Here is a 23,612-nt window from a genome sequence, read left to right on the forward strand (position 1 = left end):
CGTAGTACATGGTTGCTATTCATTTAGTGCATAGAAACCACCCCAGCAGCACCCACTCATACTGTGCAACAATGCAACCCATTATAGAGGGAGCACAGCTTGACTGCAGTAGAGAGGTGAGGTGTTTTAGAGAAAGAGAGGGAGGTGTATGTATGGCCTGGGGTGTATTTGACGTCAAACGTCCTAGTTTGTGACCCCGGCATCAGCCTTGTGCTCATTTTGTGCATACTCACTCACACCACCACCACCACGTATTTCAATTATTTCCGGAAACATAAACACCCCCCTCTCTCCGCTCGCCGGCTCCATGAGCAGCAGTTCAAAATCGCCGATTAGAGAGTAGCGAGTGTTTTAAGTTGCCATGGCAACTAGGTGAGTCATCCTACTGCAGTTCGTTAAGTCACTTGCACTGTATATCCCCCCCTTCCTCCGCCTCTCTCTCTCCTCCCTCTCTTTATGCTCTGACACTATGATTCTACCTGTTCTTTTGTCACCTTTGCTGTTGTCAGAAAGGGGGTGACAGGCACAGGTCTTCACAGGTTAGCCATTGTTGGAGTAAAGGGGAGGAGAGGTGCTGTGAGGGGGAGGTTAATGAGAGCGAGCCCGGTGTCGCTGTGCTGCCTTTGATTACATATTTATGGCCCAGGCTAATCAGTAAGCCCAGTGTCGACAGCTTCACAGGGGGTTTAGCGGGAGAGCGAGGGCCCAGTCAGACTTCATTTAGCTGGTGTTCAATTACTGAGAGTGCCGGAAGCACTTTGATTTCTGATTGAACAAGTCTAATAATGTGCAGATGTCAATTGTGGTTAATTATGGTGATGATTGTCGTTATGACCGGGGTTTTAGTCATCTTTTGCCTGGTGAACCTGTGTGCATAAATCAGGGTGACTTCATCACCCCATTCATGAAAGGTCACGATTAATGATTATTAATATCATGTAGTTTGCTTTGAGAATTTTTTATTTTCCTTTTTCAACTTGTGTGTTTTACTAACCTGTTGCACACTTTATCTTGGTTCCTGGAGCAACGTATCACTGAGAGATGTCATGTTCTGCTCTCTATAATGAAGCGAAACCAGTTCAGGCAAGATACGCAAGTATTTGCATCATCTGAGATGGCAGCAAACATTTCTTACCTTATGACAGTCTATTTAAGTTGACAAGTTCTGTACAAACATCCTAACTAGGCAATCTGGGAAGAAGGGCCTTGGTCAGGGAGGTGACCAAGAACCGAATGGTCACTCTGACAGAGCTCTAGAGTTCCTCTGTGTAGATGGGAGAACCTTCCAGAAGGACAACCATCTCTGCAGCACTCCACCAATCAGGCCTTTTATGGTAGAGTGGCCAGACGTAAGCCACTCTAGAGTAAAAAGAACATGACAGCCCGCTTGGAGTTTGCCAAAAGGCACCTCAAGGACACAGACCATGAGAAACAAGATTCTCTGGTCTGTTGAAATCAAGATTGAACTATTTGGCCTGAATGCCAAGCGTCACATCTGGAGGAAACCTACGTTAAAGCATGGTGGTGGCAGCATCATGCTGTGTTTTTTTTTTTTTTCAGCAGTAGGGACTGGTATACCAATCAGGATCGAGAGAAAGATGAACGGAGCAAAGTACAGAGATCCTTGATGAAAACCTGCTCCAAAGCGCTCAGGACCTCAAACTGGGGTGGAGGTTCACCTTCCAACAGGACAACGACCCTAAGCACACAGCCTAGACAATGCAGGAGTGACTTTGGGACAAGTCTCTGAATGTCCTTGAGTGGCCCAGCCAGAGCCTGGACACGAATTCGATCTAATATCTCTGGAGAGACCTGAAAATAGCTGTGCAGCAACGCTCTCCAACCAACTTGACAGTGCTCGAAGAGGATCTGCAGACAAGATTGGGAGGAACTCCCCAAATACAGGTGTGCTAAGCTTGTAGCGTCATACCCAAGAGACTCTAGGCTGTAGTCGCTGCCAAAGTTGCATCAACAAAGTACTGCGTAAAGGGTCTGAATACTTATGTAAATGTGATCTTTCTATCTATACATACAGTTGAGGTTGGAGTCAATTTAAACTCATTTTTCAACCACTCCACCAATTTCTTAACAAACTATAGTTTTGGCAGTTTGGTTAGGAAACTTACTTTGTGTATGACACAAGTCATTCTTCCAAAAATGTGTTTAGACAGATTATTTCACTTATAATTCACAGAAAAAAAGTGTAGACCTTCACAAGTTTGGTTCATCCTTGGGAGCAGTTTCCAAACGCCTGAAGGTACCACGTTCATCTGTACAAACAATAGTACGCAAGTATAAACACCATGGGACCATGCAGCCGTCATACCGCTCAGGAAGGAGACGCTGCCTCCTAGAGATGAACGTACATTGGTGCGAAATGTGCCAATCCCAGAACAACAGCAAAGGACCTTGTGAAGAGGCTGGAGGAAACGGGTACAAAGGTATCTATATCCACAGTAAAACAAGTTCTATATCGACAACCTGATAGGCCGCTCGGCAAGGAAAAAGCCACTGCGCCAAAACCGCCATAAAAAAGCCAGACTATTGTTTGCAGTTGCAAATGGGGACAAAGATTGCGCTTTTTGTAGAAATGTCCTCTGGTCTGTTTGGCCATAAGGACCATTGTTATGTTGGGAGGAAAATGGGTGAGGATTGTAACCTGAAGAACACTATCCCAACTGTGAAGCATGGGTGTGGCAGCACCATGTTGTGGGGGTGCTTTTCTGCAGAAGGGACTGGTGAACTTTACAAAATGGATGGCAGCATGAGGAAGGAAAATTGTGGATATATTTCAGACACATCTCTACATCAACTGCGTGAATCAGGCCTTCATGGTCAAATTTCTGCAAAGAGGCCGCTACAAAAAGATACCAATCAGAAGAAGAGGCTTGCGCCAAGAAACACGAGCAATGGACGGTAGACCGGTGGAAGTCTTTTTTTTGTTGTTTTTTTGTTGTTGTCTGAGTCCGAATTTGCGATTTTTGGTTCCAACCGCTGTCTTTGTGAGACGCAGAGTAGGTGAACGTATGTTCTCTGCATGTGTGGTTCCCACTGTGAAGCATGGAGGAGGTGTGGAGGCGCTTTGCTGGTGACACTCGGTCTGTGATTTTATTTAGAATTCAAGGCATACTTAACCAGCATGTCTACCACAGCATTCTGCAGCGATACGCATCCCTTCTGGTTTGCTCTTAGTCCCACTATCATTTGTTTTTCAATACAAAACCTAGGAGGCTCATGGTTCTCACCCACTTCCATAGACTTACACAATAATTATGACAACTTCTGGAGAAATTACACCCACCTATCAGAGCACTTGCAGCATGAACTGAAATGTTGTCCACCCAATCAAAGGATCAGATAATCTAATACTGAAAGCATAAGCTACAGCTAGCTAGCACTGCAGTGTATAAAATGTGGTGAGTATTTGACTCAGAGAGGGAAAGACCATAGTTGAACAAATTGAATTTTTCAGTTTTTGATTTGTTAAAAAAGTTTGAAATATCCAATAAATGTCGTTCCACTTCATGTGTCCCACTTGTTGTTGATTCTTCACAAAAAAATACAGTTTTATATCTTTGTTTGAAGCCTGAAATGTGGCAAAAGGTCGCAAAGTTCAAGGGGGCCGAATACTTTCGCAAGGCACTGTATAGGGAGAATTTGAGTATCTTGTAGTAGCCTATACCTATCGATGTTACATTGAACTGGGTGAATGGAATATGAATGACAGTCATCCAATATGCTGTAATAGAAATAAGGCCATGCTCATGAAAAAACATTTGTCCTCACTTATCTTAAACGACACTGACCGCCACTGCGTAACATGTGGTAGGCTACGTATTGTATAACAGCTCAATCATTTTTAATTCTGTTTTTTTCTTTCGGGCTTGGGCTCATATATAGGCATATGCATTAGCCCTGATATTCGTATGGGTGTTCTACATGCAATGTCTTAAAGGCCTGTTGAATGAATCATCACCTTAGAAAGCGCTGTCCATTTCATTGTTTAGCTTTGAAACATCTACAACAACGTTTTCCATTCAGATCCAACCTGTTGTTGAACTTTTTTCTTCAAATTGATAATCACAGATGTAACAAAATGTAGCCTAGTGGTGAGTTTCTTTTTTTAAAGCATGATACTGTTTTGATGTGATTTTAGATTGCATTTGCATTAACGTCAGAGTGGTTAGAGGGACAATAGAGCCCTGAGTGTCTGGCCATTAGTAACCTGACGTTCATTAGTGAATTGGATAGGCCTACTACCAACACATTCTTGAGTCACAGCCCTAACTCTACAGAGGGTTTCCCGGACATAGAAGCATAGTCTTGGACTAAAAAACAGGACTGGTGAGAATACTGTTCGTGTCTGGAGGATTTGATTTGGCAAGCGGACCCAAATGTGCTCAGTCACTACTTTCGCTAAAGCCCACCTCACCTTAGTTTTGCAAGACTTTTGCAACTTTAGAAGAACTGCATCTTAAATAAAGCAGGCTGTTTTGGGTTTGTGCTGAGTTTCACCCACAGAAGAAATGGCATGAAACGCTTTAGCATTAATTAGTAAATGTATTCTCTTTAGGTGAGACATTTGACATTTTCTGGGATATGTGCTATTCTTGTCAATGTTTGAATGCAGTGTTTTATTTCTATGCTACATTTGCTAATAAAATGTATATTGGGAGCGACCCTGAACAGTCTCTTTTGTAAAAATGCTAACTGCTGAAGAACACAGTAAAAATATGCTTACATTTAATAAAGGTCTCCCAACAGTTTTTGCCCGTCTACAAACTTTCTTCAAGGCTGCTCAGTGCTCACCTCCCCCATTTATCTCGGGTCACTCTGACCTGTTACTAACAGTGTGGAGGAAAAACGTCCTCCTAGACCTAGATACTTATCTGACAATGATTTAAGGGCATTTTTTCATTTCCGCCTAATGGTTTGGGGGGAGTAAGCTGATCCCAGATCTGTGCATAAAGCTGACTTCCACCAGGAGTCTAACCTGATGACTGACAGCGTATGTTTCCCTGAGTCAGCTTAGACCACTGACTTCCAACTTCTAAATCACGTCTCTGTGTTCTCTCCTCAGGTCGGGTGCATGAGGATGGGCTGGAGCAGAACGGGCACCAGGGGGGTTGTGTGGGGCCGGGGCTGGGGCTCAGGACCCTATGTGTGAACGGCACGGAGACAGACCAGGACCACTACCCAACCACCAGCAGGACCAGGTCCCGATCAGAACGCCTCTCCTCCTCCTCCTCCTCCAACCCCTCACGCAAAGGAGTGTCCACCTACAGCCGCATCCGCAAGCTGTCCAACTGCAAGCAGCAATGAGGGCAGCCCCTGGACCCCCAGCCCAGGTGAGTAGGAGGAGGCATTGGGGGAGTGTTTAACAGCTGTACAATATGGTGTAGTTTAGACATTGTGGCATCCCTGTGACCTTCAGATGATAATGCTACTAAATCCAAGTAAGATTACATTTTTATCAATTTAACTGAGATGACATGCTCCTTTGATCCCCTCCTGAAACCTACAGCTAATTGTATACAAATAAGCAAATGGAAGTAAGATTCTGGCTACACATCTGCCTGGTGTAATTACGCATGTGTGCCTTGATTGTCTTCTAAGCTGCTCTCAAGGTAAAAAAAAACACAGGCCTGAGGAGTCTAATTATGGAGCCGAACAGTAGAGGGGCGTCTCCAGGGAGGGAGAGGAGAGGGGAGGAAGGCTTGGTTATTGGAGAAGCAGGATTGGGCTGGTTGACGCAGCGTATGGTGCTAGGGACGGGGTGGGGTTGGAAGAGCCCTGACTGACGCTGATGCTCTCCTCTGTATGGATTGAGAGCAGGAGCGTGTGGGCGGACTGCGTGGGAGGGAGATGCAGCATAATCTGCTTTCTAGGCTTCTCTCTTCCCATTTTCCCCCCTTTGTGTTCCCCCCGAGGCACCTGCTCATTCATGTGGGTTCCCCTCTTTCTCCCTCTTTCTTTCTCTCCCGATGAGTCATTGCTGAGTACGGTCTCTGACTCTTTAACAAACTCCCCCTGCCTCACATTCCTCTTTCTGAAGGAAAAATGAAGGATCCCATCATGCACTCCTGCCTGGTTAACAGGTTCATACAAATGCATTGCAACCGTCACACCATCTCCTGAGCCAATAGGGGATTCTGATGCTAATTTGAAGAATATCCCTTCCTAACAAACATGTTTCGTGCTATATGCAACACATTTAACATATTTGTTAAAATAATTATATAATACAGTACCCCTGGTAGTGTTTCAAATATGGCAATAAAATAATTTACATCTACAGTGCTGTATGAAATTGAAGATGACATAATTTCCCACTCACTGCGAATGGCCACAGAGGCTTACAGCACCAACTGAGTGGAGAAGCAATACAGATGCAGAATACTATCCATACAATCTTGGTTCCTATTGTTCTTTTAGACTGTAATACTATGTGAATCCTCCATCATTTAGACTGTAATACTATGTGAATCCTCCATCATTTAGACTGTAATACTATGTGAATCCTCCATCATTTAGACTGTAATACTATGTGAATCCTCCATCATTTAGACTGTAATACTATGTGAATCCTCCATCATTTAGACTGTAATACTATGTGAGTCCTCCATTATTTAGACTGTAATACTATGTGAATCCTCCATTATTTAGACTGTAATACTATGTGAGTCCTCCATCATTTAGACTGTAATACTATGTGAATCCTCCATTATTTAGACTGTAATACTATGTGAATCCTCCATCATTTAGACTGTAATACTATGTGAATCCTCCATTATTTAGACTGTAATACTATGTGAATCCTCCATCATTTAGACTGTAATACTATGTGAGTCCTCCATTATTTAGACTGTAATACTATGTGAGTCCTCCATTATTTAGACTGTAATACTATGTGAATCCTCCATTATTTAGACTGTAATACTATGTGAATCCTCCATTATTTAGACTGTAATACTATGTGAGTCCTCCATTATTTAGACTAATACTATGTGAGTCCTCCATTATTTAGACTGTAATACTATGTGAATCCTCCATCATTTAGACTGTAATACTATGTGAATCCTCCATCATTTAGACTGTAATACTATGTGAGTCCTCCATTATTTAGACTAATACTATGTGAATCCTCCATTATTTAGACTGTAATACTATGTGAATCCTCCATTATTTAGACTGTAATACTATGTGAATCCTCCATTATTTAGACTAATACTATGTGAATCCTCCATTATTTAGACTGTAATACTATGTGAATCCTCCATTATTTAGACTAATACTATGTGAATCCTCCATTATTTAGACTAATACTATGTGAATCCTCCATTATTTAGACTAATACTATGTGAATCCTCCATTATTTAGACTAATACTATGTGAATCCTCCATTATTTAGACTAATACTATGTGAATCCTCCATTATTTAGACTAATACTATGTGAATCCTCCATTATTTAGACTGTAATACTATGTGAATCCTCCATTATTTAGACTAATACTATGTGAATCCTCCATTATTTAGACTAATACTATGTGAATCCTCCATTATTTAGACTAATACTATGTGAATCCTCCATTATTTAGACTAATACTATGTGAATCCTCCATTATTTAGACTAATACTATGTGAATCCTCCATTATTTAGACTAATACTATGTGAATCCTCCATTATTTAGACTAATACTATGTGAATCCTCCATTATTTAGACTAATACTATGTGAATCCTCCATTATTTAGACTGTAATACTATGTGAATCCTCCATTATTTAGACTAATACTATGTGAATCCTCCATTATTTAGACTGTAATACTATGTGAATCCTCCATTATTTAGACTGTAATACTATGTGAGTCCTCCATTATTTAGACTGTAATACTATGTGAATCCTCCATTATTTAGACTGTAATACTATGTGAATCCTCCATTATTTAGACTGTAATACTATGTGAATCCTCCATTATTTAGACTGTAATACTATGTGAATCCTCCATTATTTAGACTGTAATACTATGTGAATCCTCCATTATTTAGACTGTAATACTATGTGAGTCCTCCATCATTTAGACTGTAATACTATGTGAATCCTCCATTATTTAGACTGTAATACTATGTGAATCCTCTATTATTCAGTCATCTTTAACTGTATTGTGCAAATGTTTAATTGAGGGGTGCTGATAACTCATTGAGTAATACTGTAAATGATTGTAGCTAATTGTCGGTTTTTGATTCCCTCAGGTTTGTGTTCTCTATTTTCCGGCTCCCTGACGTTTGGGTGATGAATGTTTTGACAGCCTGGTCTGCAGCATGCAATAACAGGACATGATGCACTACAGTGGTTTATTTCACTAGTTATTTTCTGTCTGACAACGTGATGATGTAAGTGAAGCTCCAGAGAGAAATGGAGAAGAGGCTAGGACTTACCCCCTTCTGCAAATCATACTGGGAATCCCACCCCTCACTGTATGAATGTAGCTCGTTTTAGACTACTACACTGTTTCTCCTACAGTTACTCTGTATTAAAGCGCACATTGTGATGTGTATTGAATGACATGGATCATTTCAATAAACTACAATATTTGTAACGGTAATAAGTATGATCATTTAATAAAACAATGCATTAACGGCATATGCAGGCTAAAGGAAAGGGAACTATAGACAAGCCAAGGATGCATAACTATTCAAGAATGTCTTTGCTTTAGAATTATTTTTTGCATCTTTAGTTTTGTTTTGGTGTTTTAGTCCCCAAAATGGGTTTTAATTATTATTTATATAAAATGCACCCCAACCTCACCAGCTGTTCTGTGATTTTCTCTTTATTTGTGGCTGTATTATAAATAAATGTATCTTGTCAATCAAACAATAGGCAGTGTGAAACTTTATGACCGACTCGTCCCCAGGCTCAATTGTTAGGTTCTGAGAGCGAGCCAGTTGATAAACTGACATTTCACTGAGATTGATCAGTTCTGTCACTAATTTTGTTTGGTTTTTCTAAGAAGCGGTAGATCTGTTCTATGTGCGCTCTTCCTATGCTTCCCGTTAAGTTTCCTTTCTACGTCTTTTACTTTCGGTTTTGTATACCAGCTGAAAACACTATTTGGTACAATGATTGATTCTCTACGCTATACTTGCTTGTTTTGTCACATATCTAAAATTAGGCGAACTATTATAATTTTTGCAACCAGGAAATGACCATTTCTGCATAGTGCATCTTGAAGGAACATCCTGTATTTGCTCATGCTAGTGTGCTGCTGCAGTCAAACCTGCAGGTTCCTCTGGCACTACAACGCTATACTGCAGATTGCTTCACCTTGACTTTGATGTATTATTCTGATTGGTGTATTGGCTGGTGGGAGGGTTGGCTGCAGCCTACTTTGATAAGATGATATGTGGCTCCTGCTGTGATGGGCTTGTTTTAGTGGAGCTGGCCTTGCCACTATTGATCTGGACTGTCAAACCTTGTACTGAACTGGACCATCCCTGAGAGTGATGTTCACACAGACCAAAAAGGCTACCCCTACCCCAACACTGCATCTTTTATAAATCCAAGGGCAAAAGCGAACAGAAGTCATAGCTTTGCTGCAGGTTGGTAAATAAATCCACAGGGTATTAGTGGTTGATCATAGCAATATTGGAGTAAAGCTATTGGGGAATCTGATGGAATGCTGCATTTTTTATTCTGTCATATTTGCTGATGTGGTGTTGGTGATGCAGTTCATATGGAGGTTGAGACTGCTGTCCTACTTTCACTCTGCTTTGCAATCGATTGGGAACCCTAATCACTGTGAAGTCATTCATTGATGTGCATGGGCTCTGGTGCATATTAACAGCTCCACACACTGTCAGACCCTCAACACCTGAAATGAACAGCACATGGAGTGGGATGGAGAAGAGGGAGGATAGTGTTGCAGTCCCCTTGTCTTCTTCCCACTCTTTTTGCTTTTGAGTACCATTAAAAAGGACAAATGAGACACAACCATTAATGCCTTATTCATTTATTTACTTATTGGAAAATCCCCAAATAACGGTTTAATTGTTTGGTCCCTCAAGGCTCATATAGTTATGGGTCAACAAATAATTTATTTATAAAGCTCTACTTAACTAGTTTGAGAAATATAGCAGTTATAACAAGCAGGAATACAGAAATAGATTGTATATTTTTGTCTTTCATGGAAATAAAACTCAATTGTAGATTATCAGTTAGCATGGCATGACTCCTAAACAAAGGTAGATTCCATATTACATAAAAACCTCTTAAGTACCAGTGCTGATTTAAATGTCTGTTCTGTCGACCGACGACCATGGAATCATTCATTTGGTGCAGTAGTTCTGAGAAATCATGAATATATGTACTAAAACGGTTAATTATCATGCAAACCTATGCACAGTAATGCGTCAATGCATTGGACAGGCTACTTGTGTACAAAACGTCTTTCACCACAGTGTCCCCAGTTACATCTACACCTAATAAAAGAGACCACACTAGTTCCTGCAACATTGTGCTTGTATACACAACAAAGTTACTCTTTGTACAAATGTACTAATTTATTTGCGCCTCTAGTCTATTTCATTAAGTTGGTGTTGTCACCCCCTTGCTAAGTCCAGAAATGATGCACCATTCCTCTCATTACTGACAAGAATCAGAGAATGCTGAGTAACCAGTAACCTCAAAGGCATCTGATCTTGTTTGTTCCCAAGGCGACTGGCGAAAGGATCCGTCTCATTCCTTGACGTTCTAACACCTCCATAAAAGGCACCTGGTAATGACACAAAATGGTGCTGAGACATGTGAAGCCCCTGGGTTTCCTTCCCATGGTGACATAATGTGCACTGTCTAATGTGTGGGCTATGTGAAGTAGGTGAGAGAAAGGAAGGATATCACTAGCCTCCGCGCTAGAAGACCAATTCAAGCCCTCTCACCAGCTTTCATCTTGGCCATTGTTCCCCTAATGAGTTAAGGTACCTTCTGCCTGTGAGTCCACTCAGCTATAACAAGGAGCTATCTGATGTCCCTATTAGAGGAAACATATCTGATTCACCGGGGCTGTGAAGTAGCACGGTCACACCCAAAAGGAGGGAAATGAAAGCTAGAAATATCTCCCTCTTTTCCATTTACGGCAACTTCTCTATCTTAATTGTGTTACACCCTCAGCAAGAGACCAGGCAGAGTGGACTTCAACTACGGGAGGGGGACTCCCCTTGTTTTTGATCAAATATTCCTGCTGATTGTGGGATGTAGGAGAAGCAGACTCCCAGCCACTACACAGTTAAGTGCAAAATAGTTTCCAAGGTAATTCTGGAACGGGCATGCCATTCCTTGCCTTCTTTTGGCACATAAGACATAATCTGATAATGGGGTTACACTTGAATGGCAATGGGTTGCAAAGTCCACACAGAGGATGTCAAAGGAGAAGGTGTGGAATTTGCTCCAAATAACAACATTGTTCTGGTTTGGTAACGGACAAGAAGTGCAGTCCTTATAGCCCAGAGGGATGCGCTGCTGCGTTATCAACTTTCACAGGAGAAGGAGGGGAAAGAAAAGAAAGTGAGCAAACAAATGAAGCCTGTTTGGTAAACCCATGCACAAGAAAGTATGCCTTTATGAATCAATTCAATAAACGCAAATGTCTGCGAGGGCAACATCGGACCCATTCAAAGCCTTAATTTAAACCTTTACAGCTATAGACCAGCACTAACCAACACTGTTGTGGGGGAGGCCAAGGGAGCCTTGCCTTTGATGTGTGATTCTAACAGCAGGGGTTGGAACAAAGGAACAACATTTTTCAAGGAACAGAACCTGGAATGAAAGTGATCCGTACTGTTCCAGAACAGACCAGTTATTTTTCAAAGCTTTGGAACCGATTAATAACGTTATGTTACATTCCAGGCATTTGTTTTTAGTCCCACAACAAAACGCCTATGCAAAGCCCTCACTCACACTTATTCCAGTGTCTGCCTGCAAGCTGTGTGTGTGTGTGTGTGTGTGTGTGTGTGTGTGTGTGTGTGTGTGTGTGTGTGTGTGTGTGTGTGTGTGTGTGTGTGTGTGTGTGTGAGAGAGACACCTGCTCCTCTCCAAAGCATAGGCTACTGTACTGAGGTTACAAGCTTGATTCAGAAGTCAGGAGACCTTTTTAATTAGCTAGAAAATAATGGATTAACTTTTTCAATGCTAGTTAAGGATACTATAGGCTTAGTTATCATGTTTCATGTCGAATTTATTAACTACAAAAAATATGTTTTTAATTATGGTGTGGCTCTGCACACATTAGCTAGCTAGCTGGCTTGCTCGAAGGACATTCAACGTTCCTCCATAGAAGTAGGTATAATTCTGTGGAACGAATTCAGATAATGCATGTCATAACAAGATGCCCAGCACTTCAACCCTCTCTCGCTCTCTCCACCCGCAAAATTTCTGTTGCATCTTGCACCATAGGCTACACTTGCATGTCCATCACGCATGTAAACAACTAGCTTGCCTGCTCTGTCTGCGCTGATTGGTGAAGTCATTTAATGAGCTAAATGTAAAGAAATTAAATACATGATTTGACAGGTTAAAAGAGGAACAATATAAACCAGTACTTATTTGGGGGTTCTAAACTCTTGCTCGTCAGAACAGTGGAACAAAATGAAAGATTTGCGGTTCTGTTCAAAACTAAACGATTGGAAAAAATGTTTTAGTTCCAACCCCTGGTTCAGTAACACTTGAGATGCCTCCATTAGCTAACAAGGTATTTTTGGCACAGAAATGAGGTAAAAACCTGTCATTTAAGTTGTTCTACCCCTGGCCTCCAATATGCCAGTTACTACAGTCACAACCAGCTGTGAAATGTAAAACAAGCATAGAAAAACAACAAACACAAACAACAACATGTCCTAACAACCATCACTTTTCTGGAAACATGAGGCCAGACATTAAGCAACAAGGATACTTGATGAAGAATATTCTCTGATCCAGTGTGGATATGACGAGGCGGTCCTAATATGGATACTGCAATTTATTTGGTGTCCAAATTAGGACAGCATCTTCATACCCATTTAATGATCGTTTATGAGGGAGAAAAAAAATGCATTTTCAAATTCATCTGTTTCTGTTCCTAGTACCATAGATTCAGATTAAATTACATCACATTACAATTAAACAGTCTTGGCTGGCCTATCAGTCAAGACTGGCCTATTACGCCCAGATAAACTTATATCCAGATCTTGAGATGATTTCAAGGCTAATAGCACCTAGTTTCACAGTGGATAGACTAGTGCAGAGAGCATACTGGCTCTTTACATCATCACTTCTCTAAGAGGAGAAAGGAATCACAGCAGTAAGAGACACTATGGTACTGTAAATACTATCTAGGGGTGTATTCTTCATATAGCCTACATGATACTGTATAGTGTAGCCTGTTTTCTTGTTACTGGTCTGGTACCAGCTAATTCAGACAGACAGAGAAATTGAAGTTACCCGGCGTAGACTGAAATCAAATGAAACGCAAAAGATCAGGGAGGAGTGGAGGAGGACTGGAGACATGCTACACTGGGCTGTGGTCGGGGGAGGCGTGAACGACCTTCACCATACACTCTGTCACCACCACTGTGTCCTTGGTCCGTTGCAGGCCTGTGTACAGCCGCTCATCCAGAGTGGCGCACAGCTTGTCCGTCAGCTCGGCTGTGATGGTCTGTCGGCTGTTGCCCGTGTCAGGAGGCTGGGGGGGCTCGTAAGGGGCCTCAATGGGATGTACCGCCTGCCTAGTGTCTTCCTGGGGGTTGGGCTGCTCCCCTAGCAGGCCCTCTCTATCCGGAACAGTGGGAGGGGAACAGGATGCCCTCCCTTCCAGGTCTCTAATGGTCACGGTGCTGCTGCCACAACTACTGCTGGGACTCACTCTCCTCCTGTCTCCTTCCTCCACCTCTCCTGCCCTGCCCGCCACCACCTCGGCCTTTGGCGTCTGGGGGGTACTGGGGGCCCCCTCGCTGGCCTCCTCATCAGGCGCACTGACGATGCGTGGCAGTGTGCTGTGGAAGCCTGTGTCCAGAGGGTAGTTGACGCTATCGCCTCGTCGCAGGGGGGTCCGCTGCCTCTCAAAGGAGTGGTACTGGTAGCGAACGCCCGGGTCACTGTACTGCTTGTTGCGCTGCCACTGTTTGCGGAGGTGGATGCGCGAGCGATGTTTCCTCGGTGACTCCTGCTGGTCGAACTGGGGGTCGTGGCGGAGGAACTCATGGAAGAGCGCGTCAGTTTTCTTGTCGATGCTGTAGTCGCGGCGGTGTAATGATAAGGGTGGGTGGGAGTGCGGCTGCGCCTCTTGTGGAGTGAACATCTGCCCATACGGAGACCAGCCCAGGGGAGACCTGGACGTTTCTATTGCGATGCCGCCCGTCGCACCCACCAGCATCTCCTCGCCTGGCTCTTCCTCGAAGATGCGGGCTTCGAAGCTCTCGCCCACTGTGCCAGTGTGCCCTGCACTGTTGAAGTAGTGTCTCTTCTCCAGGGCCGTCCTGTCTATACTGCCACTACTGCCAAACAGTCTTAGCTCCTCTGGCGCCCGTGATGGAGCCTCTATAGACGTATAGCCACTGTCCATCTGCATGAGCTTACGATTGCCTGACTCCCCGTCACTGACCCTCTCTGACTCCACACTGTCCTGCTTCCCCCCTTTCTTCTTCTCTTCCTTCTCCTCTCCCATCCCATAATCCATGGGCAGCTCTACATCCCCTTCGGGTTCATCCCCGATGTCCTGGGAGGGGTTCCTGGGCAGTTCCCCCCTCTCGGTCCGGCCCCCCAGGGAGCTGACACTGTCGGCGTCGCTGCGAACAGAGTCCCTGTCGTTGTTGATCTGGTCTGAGGAGCCGTACTGCTCTAGAGAGGCCCGGAGCGTCCAGATGTCTCTGTACAAGGCCTGGTGGTCTGAGGCCAAGCTCTCCTGTCTACAGTCCCCCAGGCTCGCTGCCTCGTCCTGGGACTCTGGGGACAGGCCGATCAACCCCGCTACTTGGCCCCTGCTGCAGCTGGGCTCCACCACCACCTCCACCTCTAACCTGCATTGACACACACGTACAAAGACGCACACACACACGCACACACACAGTATAACAGTCAGTCACAGAGCGCCCATACACAGATCTGATGTCTGATGTTTGAGTATGTTTGCAGCCACTGTGATTACAAGTGATCACCATGACTTCTTAAGGTTGTAGCATGTTTTCCACAAACCACTGAACTGCAATGCACAAATGTAATGTGTTTTGCAAATGTGTAGAATTTCCCTACATTGTGATTTTACTGGTCCCAGTTAGTTATCCATTAGAAGCATGACATATGGCTTGCATTATGTTAGCAACTCTGCATGTTCAGGAATCAACATGAATACTTTCAGCTTCCAGCACTGTAGAAGAAACAAATATGGATTGGCTTTGATTATTACTTATTTTTATTCAGTATATTTTTATTCAGTATATAAATACATATTTGTATTCCTTAAAATCCATCACAGCTCTGCATCCACAGTAACTTCAAGTAAGGGGGTCACTAATGGAAAATCTTAATTGCATACTGCTTGGGTCCCCTCGCGAGGAGAGGAGAGAGGATGCGAGGAGTTGGCAGTTGAGATTCTCCCATTGACCCCAAAAACTATTCCTGTCCATGACATCATCACTCTGCATCAGCGATGGAATGGGCTGGCTTGTTAAGCAGCTGTGGGTAAAAGTTCCCTGTAGGCACAGATCTAGGATCAGCTTACTCTCCTCAAATCCTAACCTTGACGGGTAAAACATACACAAAACTATCCATAATACTGTTAGTTACCGTAATGATGACTGAGGCAAAGCGGTGAGGTGGAAGGATGGCGAGGGAATTAAAGATACCTGCCGAGGGAGGGTGGTGGCTTGGGGGAGAGGAGGCGGGCGGAGGGGCTGGGGTGGTAGGTGACGTCTTGGGTGCGGGCGATGTACTGGATGAGGTCCATGTGGTGGGCGTCGTTATCCTCCTGGTCCATGCTCTCGCTGGCGGCGCGCTGCCGCTGGAACTGCCTCCTCTTAGGGGACCCTGACACGCAGGACGAAGCAGGTCAAACATTAGTCCAAGGCCACAGAGAGACATGGGATGTTGGTGCCAACATTCACCATGGTATATCAAGGTTCAAGTTGTATTAGGTGTATGAACGGGATACACATGGTAAACACCGTCCAACCAAATGCTTACTAGCAGGTTCCTTCAATAATAAGAAATAATAAAAGATAAGAATACGAACATAATGTAAATGGCTCAGTAGAATAGAAAACATTTTAGCATAAGTATAATACAGGAAGGCACAAGTTATAGTCCAATATTTTCATGCGTTTTGGGGGACTGGGGGCAAGTGTTTAAATTGTGCAGTATTTAGCAATCATAATAAGAGTCTGGTAGCAACAGTTGTGCTGTGTGTAGCATGAATACATTGCCTTCAGAACATAGTCATACCCCTGGACTTATTCCACATTTTCTTATGTTACAGCCTGAATTCAAAATGGATTAAATTGATTTTTATTTACTCATCTACACACAAACCCGATAATGACAAAGTGAAATGACAATGAAATACAGAAATATCTTTCTGGGTAAGTCTCTCAGAGCTTTGCACACCTGGATTGTACAATATTTGCCCATTATTCTTTTAAAAATTCTTCAAACTGTCAAATTGACCACTCAGGAACATTCACTGTCTTCTTGGTAAGCAACTCTAGTGTAGATTTGGCCTTGTGTTTGAGGTTATTGTTCTGCTGAAAGGTGAAATAATCTCCCAGTGCTAGGTGGAAAGCCAACTGAACAAGGTTTTCCTCAGGATTTTTCCTGTGTTAAGCTCCATTACATGTATCCTGAAAAACTCCCCAGTCCTTAAAGAATACAAGCATACCCATAACATGATGAAGCCACTAGTATGCTTGAAAATATGGAGAGTGGGACTAAGTAATGTGTTGTATTGGATTTGCCCCAAACATATACTGTAGGTTAGCTACAAATGTATTGGGGACAGTGACACATTTGTTGTTTTGGTTCTGTACTCCAGCACTTTGGATTTGATATGATACAATGACTAGGGGTTAAAGTGCAGACTGACAGCTTTAATTTAAGGGTATTTTCATCCATATCGGGTGAACCGTTTAAAAATGATAGCACTGTTTGTACATAGACCCCATATTTTAGAGGACCAAAATGTTTAAAAAAAAATGAACTTATGTGTATTTAAAGTAGTCAAAATCTTAGTATTTGGTACCATATTCCTAGCATTCAATGATTACATTAAGCTTGTAACTCTAAAAACTTGTTGGATGCAATAGAAATTAAAATGGTAAATAATGTAGTGTCAATTTTATTGTAAATGAGAATAGAATATCTTTCTAAACACTTCCACATTAATGTGGATGTTACCATGATTACGCATAGTCCTGAATGAATCGTGAATAATGATGAGTGACAAAGTTAGATGCACAAATATCCTACCCCCCCCAGAAATGCTATCCTCCCCTATTATTGTAATGGTGAGAGTTTAGCATCTCTTATCTGCTTATGTACTGTACCAGGCAGCTGAAGAGATAGCATAGCAGCAGGCATTGAGATACACTACATGACCAAAAGTATGTGGACACCTGCTCATCAAACATCTCATTCCAAAATCATGGGCATTAGTAGGAGGTTGGGAAGGCTTTCCACTAGATGTTGGAACATTGCTGCAAGGATTTGCTTCCCTTCAGCCACAAGAGCATTAGTGATGTTGGGCAATTAGGCCTGGCTCGCAGTCAGCGTTCTAATTCAGCCCAAAGGTGTTTGATGATGTTAAGGTCAGGGCTCTGTGCAGGCCAGTCAAATTCTTCCACACCGATCTTGACAAACCATTTCTGTATGGACCTCGCTTTGTGCATGGGGGCATTGTCATGCTGAAACAGGAAAGGGCCTTCCCCAAACTGTTGCCACAAAGTTGGAAGCATAGAATCATCGACAATGTCATTGTATGCTGTAGCGTTAAGATTTCCCTTCACTGGAATTTAAGGGCCTAATCCAAAACATGAAAAAAAGCCTCAGACTATTATTCCTCCTCCACCATACTCTACAGTTGGCACTATGCATTGGGGCAGGTAGCGGTTCATTCGTTAGACTGCCAGATGGTGAAGCGTGATTTATCACTCCAGGGAAAGCGTATCCACTGCTCCAGAGTCTAATGGCGGTGAGCTTTACACCATTCCAGCTGGCATTGCGCATGGTGATCTTAGGCTTGTGTGCGGTTGATCGGCCATGGAAAACCATTTCACAAAGCTTCCGCTATACACTTCAGCGGCCCCGTCCTGGGAACTTGTGTGGCCTACAACTTCGCGGCTGAGCCGTTGTTGCTCCTAGATGTTTCCACTTCACAATAATAGCACTTACAGTTGATTGGGGCAGCACTAGCAGTGCAGAAATTTGACAAACTGACATGTTGGAAAGGTGGCATCCTATAACAGTGGTAAGTTGGAAGTCACTGATCTCTTCAGTAAAGCCATTCTACTGCCAATGTTTGTCTATGGAGATTGCATGGCTGTGTGCACATTTTTATATACCTGTCAGCAACGGGTGTGATTGAAATAGCCAAATCCACTAATTCAAAGGAGTGTCCACACACTTTTGTATATATAGTCTATTTGGGGGGTGTTAGTCCTGTGTGCTCTGTTAGCTGTGTGTAGGGGGAGAAGGAGAGGGAGCAGCATTTGTGTGTTTGTGAGGAAAGCTGTGGGGAGGCTTCAGTTAGGCTCACAATGCCTTGGAAGAGAAGAGTCCTGCGTCATAAAGCCATCTGTCAGAGGGTGTGTATATGTGTGTTTGTGTGTGTGTGTGTGGTGTACACAACGCGCCTTGGCAGTTAAGTGAAGCCTCTTGCAGTTGAACCTCATTCTTAAGAAGCATTGTCTTTAAAATAGAATTTGTACACTAAATTTGAGTACAAAGAACCATTTTAATGAGGCCGATGCTCCATCCATCATTCTGTACATACAGTAAGCCTGAAACATACCATACATAAATATGAATAAGTCTGTTGTACCTCTGGTGTCCAGACTAGAAGCCCGCTGGCTGCTGTCCAGCTTCCACTTCTTGATCTTGAAGTATGGGCTGGCCCCCTCTAGGCTGGCATGGCGCCTCAGCTTGGTGAAGAACTGCAGGACCGGGCCCTGCCCCACTCCCGCGCTAGGGGACGCACCCGTCACAGACGTCACCGACGCCCCATCACTCAAAGACGGACTGCCCCCATTCCTGGAGCCAGACACAATCACCTCAATCTGGGGGAGAGAGAGGGAAAGGGGAAACCTAGTCAGTTGCACAACTGAATGTATTCAACCGAAATGGGTATTCCGCATTTAACCCAACCCCTCTGAATCAGAGAGGTGCGGGGGGCTGCCTTAAATCGACGTCCACGTCAAGGAGGGGATGAACAGCCAGGAGCGATGAAGAGATGTGGGGAGCAGTGGTGTCTGTAATCTTCCCCGAACAAGGCCTTTCCAGAGCCTCTCCCTTGTTGACCCATCATCCTCCACCACTGTGGATGCACATGCTTTACTCCTCCTCTATTGGTTCAGAGGCTTCATGATGACCTCTAGGCTCCAACATTTCCAGACCAATTAATACTTGTGATTAGTGGCTAACTGTCTTCCATAGTTAAATTAGGATTTTAATTTAGACGTAAGGGTTCACATCCAACCCAATAATACGGTCATTCAATATTCGGCCCTACCATACGTACAGTGCCTTCAGAAAGTATTCATACCCCTTGACTTATTCCACATTTTGGTGTGTTACAGCCTTGAATTCAAATGGATTAAATTAGATTTTTTTTTTACCCCTCTACATACTATAATGACAAAGTGAAAACATATTTTAGGAATTGTTTGCAAATGTATTTAAAATTAATTTACTAATACTAATTTACGTAAGTATTCACACCCCTGAGTCAATACTTTGAAGAAGGACCTATGGCAGCGATTAGAGATGTGAGTCTTTCTGGGTAAGTTTCTAAGAGCTATCCACACTTGGATTGTGTAACATTGTTAAAAATTCTGAAGGTCTATCAAATTGGATGTTGATCATTGCTTGACAACCATTTTCAGGTCTTGCCATAGATTTTCAAGTAGATTTATTAAGACAAAACTGTGACTCGGCCACTCAGGAACTTTCACTGTCTTCTTGGTATGCAACTCCAGGGTAGATTTGGCCTTGTGTTTTAGGTTATTGTCCTAAAAAGTGAATTTATCTCCCAGTGTCTGGTGCAAAGCAGACTGAAGCAGGTTTTCCTCCGTAATTTTGCCTGTGCTTAGCTCCATTCCATTGATTTTTTTTCCTGAAAAACTCCCCAGTTTTTAACGATTACAAGCATACTCATAACATGATAACACTGCTATGCTTGAAAATATGGAGAGTTTTACGAAGTAATGTGTTGTATTGGATTAGCCCCAAACAACACTGTATTCAGGCCAAGAAGTTAATTGCTTTGTTACATTTTTTGCAGTATTACTTTAGTGCCTTGTTGCAACAGGATGCATGTTTTGGAATATTTTTTATTCTGTACAGGCTTCCTTCTTTCTTTATGTCAGACCCTTTTCCAGTACATGACACACTGACCTCACACACAGATGTGCCCAACTCTTTGCGGCAGTAAGAAAGCCATAGCCATCTGCGCCCATAGCCTTGATTTACGTATTTTTAATTCTGAACAATATAACTTTTTTAGGATTCTCATAAACTTACAATTATGTTTTTATTCCAGCTTGTACAGTCACTAAGATTATGCATTACCGGTCAAAAGTTTTAGAACATCTACTCATTCAAGGGTTTTTCTTAATTTTTTACGATTTTCTTCATTGTAGAATAATAGTGAAGACATCAAAACTACAAAAAAAACACATATGGAATCATGTAGTAACCAAAAAAAGTGTTAAACAAATCCAAATATCCTCCATTTGCCTTGATGACAGCTCTGCACACTCTTGGCATTCTCTCAAACAGCTTCACCTGGAATGCTTTTCCAACAGTCTTGAAGGAGTTCCCACATATGCTGAGCACTTGTTGTTTGCTTTTCCGTCTGCGGTCCGACTCATCCCAAACCATCTCAATTGGGTTGAGGTCAGGGGATTGTGGAGGCCAGGTCATCTGATGCAGCACTCCATCACTCTCCTTCTTGGTAAAATAGCCCTTACACAGCCTGGAGGTGTTTTGGGTCATTGTCCTGAAAAACAAATGATCATCCCACTAAGCGCAAACCTGATGGGATGGTGTATTTCTGCAGAATGCTGTGGTAGCCATGCTGGTTAAATGTGCCTTGAATTCTAAATAAATCACATACAATGTTACCAGCAAAGCACCCCCACACCATAACATCTGCTCCATGCTTTACGGTGGGAAAAACACATGAGGAGACCATCCTTTCACACATACCGTGTCTCACAAAGACACGACGGTTGGAACCAAAAATCTCCTAATTGGACTCATCAGACCAAGGACAGATTTCCACCGGTCTAATATCCATTGCTCGTGTTTCTTGGCTCAAGCAAGTCTTTTCTTATTATTGGTGTCCTTCAGTAGTGTTTTTTTTTTTGCAGCAATTTGAAGGACAGATACACACAGTCTACTCTGAACAGTTTAAGTTGAGATGTGTCTGTTACTTGAACTCTGTGAAGCATTTATTTGGGCTGCAATTTCTGAGGCTGGTAACTCTAATGAACTTATCTTCTGCAGCAGAGGTAACTCTGAGTCTTCCATTCCTGTGGCGGTCCTCATGAGAGCCAGTTTCGTCATAGCGCTTGATGGTTTTTGTGACTTCACTTGAAGAAATGTCAAAGTTCTTTAAATTTTCCGAACTGACTGACCTTCATGTCTTAAAGTAATGATACTGTCGTTTCTCTTTGCTTATTTGAGCTGGTCTTACCATAATATAGACTTGGTCTTTTACCAAATAGGGCTATCTTCTGTATACCATCCTACCTTGTCACAAGACAACTGATTGGCTCAAACGCATTAAGAAGGAAAGAAATTTGACAAATTAACTTTTAAGAAGGCATACCTGTTAATTGAAATGCATTCCAGGTGACTACCTCATGAAGCCGGTTGAGAGAATGCCAAGAGTTTTAAATTTTTTTTAACACTTTTTTGGTTACTACAGGATTCCAAATGTGTTATTTCATAGTTTTGATGTCTTCACTATTATTCTACAATGTAGAAAATAGTAAAAATAAGACACTTTGAATGAGTAGGTGTTCTAAAACTTTTGACCAGCAGTGTATTTGATTGTGATCTTTGCAAAATAACTATTTTGGATGCAGCAGTTGTTAGCTAGAATGCTAACTCTCATTGATATAGGATGTAGCAAAAGCTAGGCAAAGATCCATTTTACTGGTTGAAGTTGATGTGTTTAAGAATAATGCAGTTGACTTGATGATGACAAACATTATATTAAGCAGAACCAGCCTTACAATCCAATTAGAAACCAAAAGTTGTTGCTTATGAGTGCACATCACACATGTAAATAGAGACCTATAATGAACTCCCTCTTGTTCTGCCATCAACTTAAGCGCATCACCCTCGTGTGGCAATGTTTACAAACACAGAAAGGGTCTATTAGGTTAGTATTGTGGGGTAACTACAATGTTGTTGATTCATTCTCAGTTATCTTCTATCACAGCCATTACACTTTGTAACTGTTTAAAGTCATTGGCCCCATGGTGAAATCTCTGAGCAGTTTCCTTCCTATTTGGTAACTGAGTTACGAAGGACGCCTGTATTTTTGTAGAGACTGGGTGTCTTGATACACCATCCAAAGTGTAATTAATAACTTCAATGTTCAAAGGGATATTCAATGTCGGCTTTATTTATTTTTACTCAAACACCAATAGGTGCCCTTCTTAGCGAGGCATTGGAAAACCTCCCTGGTCTTTGTGGTTGAATCTGTGTTTGAAATCACTGATAAACTGATGGACCTCACAGATAATTGTATGTTTGGCGTACATAGATGAGGTAGTCATTAAACACTATTATTGCACACTATGTGAGTCCAAGCAACTTATTATGTGACTTTTTACTCCTGAACAATCAATAAATCAAATTCCACTGACATTATGGGGTATTGTGTGTAGGCCGGTATTTTTAATACATTTCAAATTTAGGCTGTAACACAACAAAATGTGTCAAGGGGGTGAACACTTTCTGAAGGCACTGTAGATATACCCTTTATATGATGATGAGGGAATAACTGAGTCGATTAATGTAGTGTTTAATACTGTAGATAACATTTGATTGATTGGTTTGGTGGGTTGACTGATTGATAGATAGATAGATAGATAGATAGGGGGAAAGTGACTCACGCTGCTGCTGGGCTCCTTGGGTCCCAGGACCAGGGAACTCTCACTGAAGCTGGAGTCCACCACCGAGTTGAGGGTGTCCCCAGGGAGGGCTGAGCTGGGGCTGACACTCAGACTGGTCAACGCTGTCTGGGGTAGGGGCCGCAGGGCACACAGTGCCGGCTATACACATAATTATTGAGAAACCTCAGTTAAAGGCAAAATCAATGTATATGTCTCATTGGAAAGAGGAGGCAGAATGATCCATAGGCTGT

At 42.6% G+C, this 23,612-nt stretch overlaps 2 protein-coding genes across 3 annotated transcripts in view; one reads left to right on the forward strand and one right to left on the reverse strand.

Moving 5' to 3' along the window:
• Window positions 1-8,875, forward strand: part of LOC109902480 (serine/threonine-protein kinase STK11) — a 28,310-nt gene extending 19,435 nt beyond the window's left edge. The window contains exons 10-11 of the mRNA XM_020498861.2: window positions 5,081-5,348; window positions 8,254-8,875. Of these exons, the coding sequence (XP_020354450.1) occupies window positions 5,081-5,322 (242 nt within the window). The 3' untranslated portion in view covers window positions 5,323-5,348; window positions 8,254-8,875. The remainder of the gene's footprint in view (window positions 1-5,080; window positions 5,349-8,253) is intronic.
• A 1,123-nt stretch (window positions 8,876-9,998) lies between these two features.
• cbarpb (CACN subunit beta associated regulatory protein b) overlaps window positions 9,999-23,612 on the reverse strand; it is a 49,398-nt gene continuing 35,784 nt past the window's right edge. For both annotated transcript variants that reach the window (XM_031786161.1, XM_031786160.1), the window contains exons 7-10: window positions 23,362-23,520; window positions 19,056-19,290; window positions 15,871-16,051; window positions 9,999-15,045 (exon numbers count right to left, since the gene is read on the reverse strand). In XM_031786161.1, the coding sequence (XP_031642021.1) occupies window positions 13,539-15,045; window positions 15,871-16,051; window positions 19,056-19,290; window positions 23,362-23,520 (2,082 nt within the window). In that variant the 3' untranslated portion in view covers window positions 9,999-13,538. The remainder of the gene's footprint in view (window positions 15,046-15,870; window positions 16,052-19,055; window positions 19,291-23,361; window positions 23,521-23,612) is intronic.

The sequence above is a fragment of the Oncorhynchus kisutch genome, linkage group LG13, assembly GCF_002021735.2.
Source record: "Oncorhynchus kisutch isolate 150728-3 linkage group LG13, Okis_V2, whole genome shotgun sequence".
Lineage (NCBI taxonomy): Eukaryota > Metazoa > Chordata > Actinopteri > Salmoniformes > Salmonidae > Oncorhynchus > Oncorhynchus kisutch.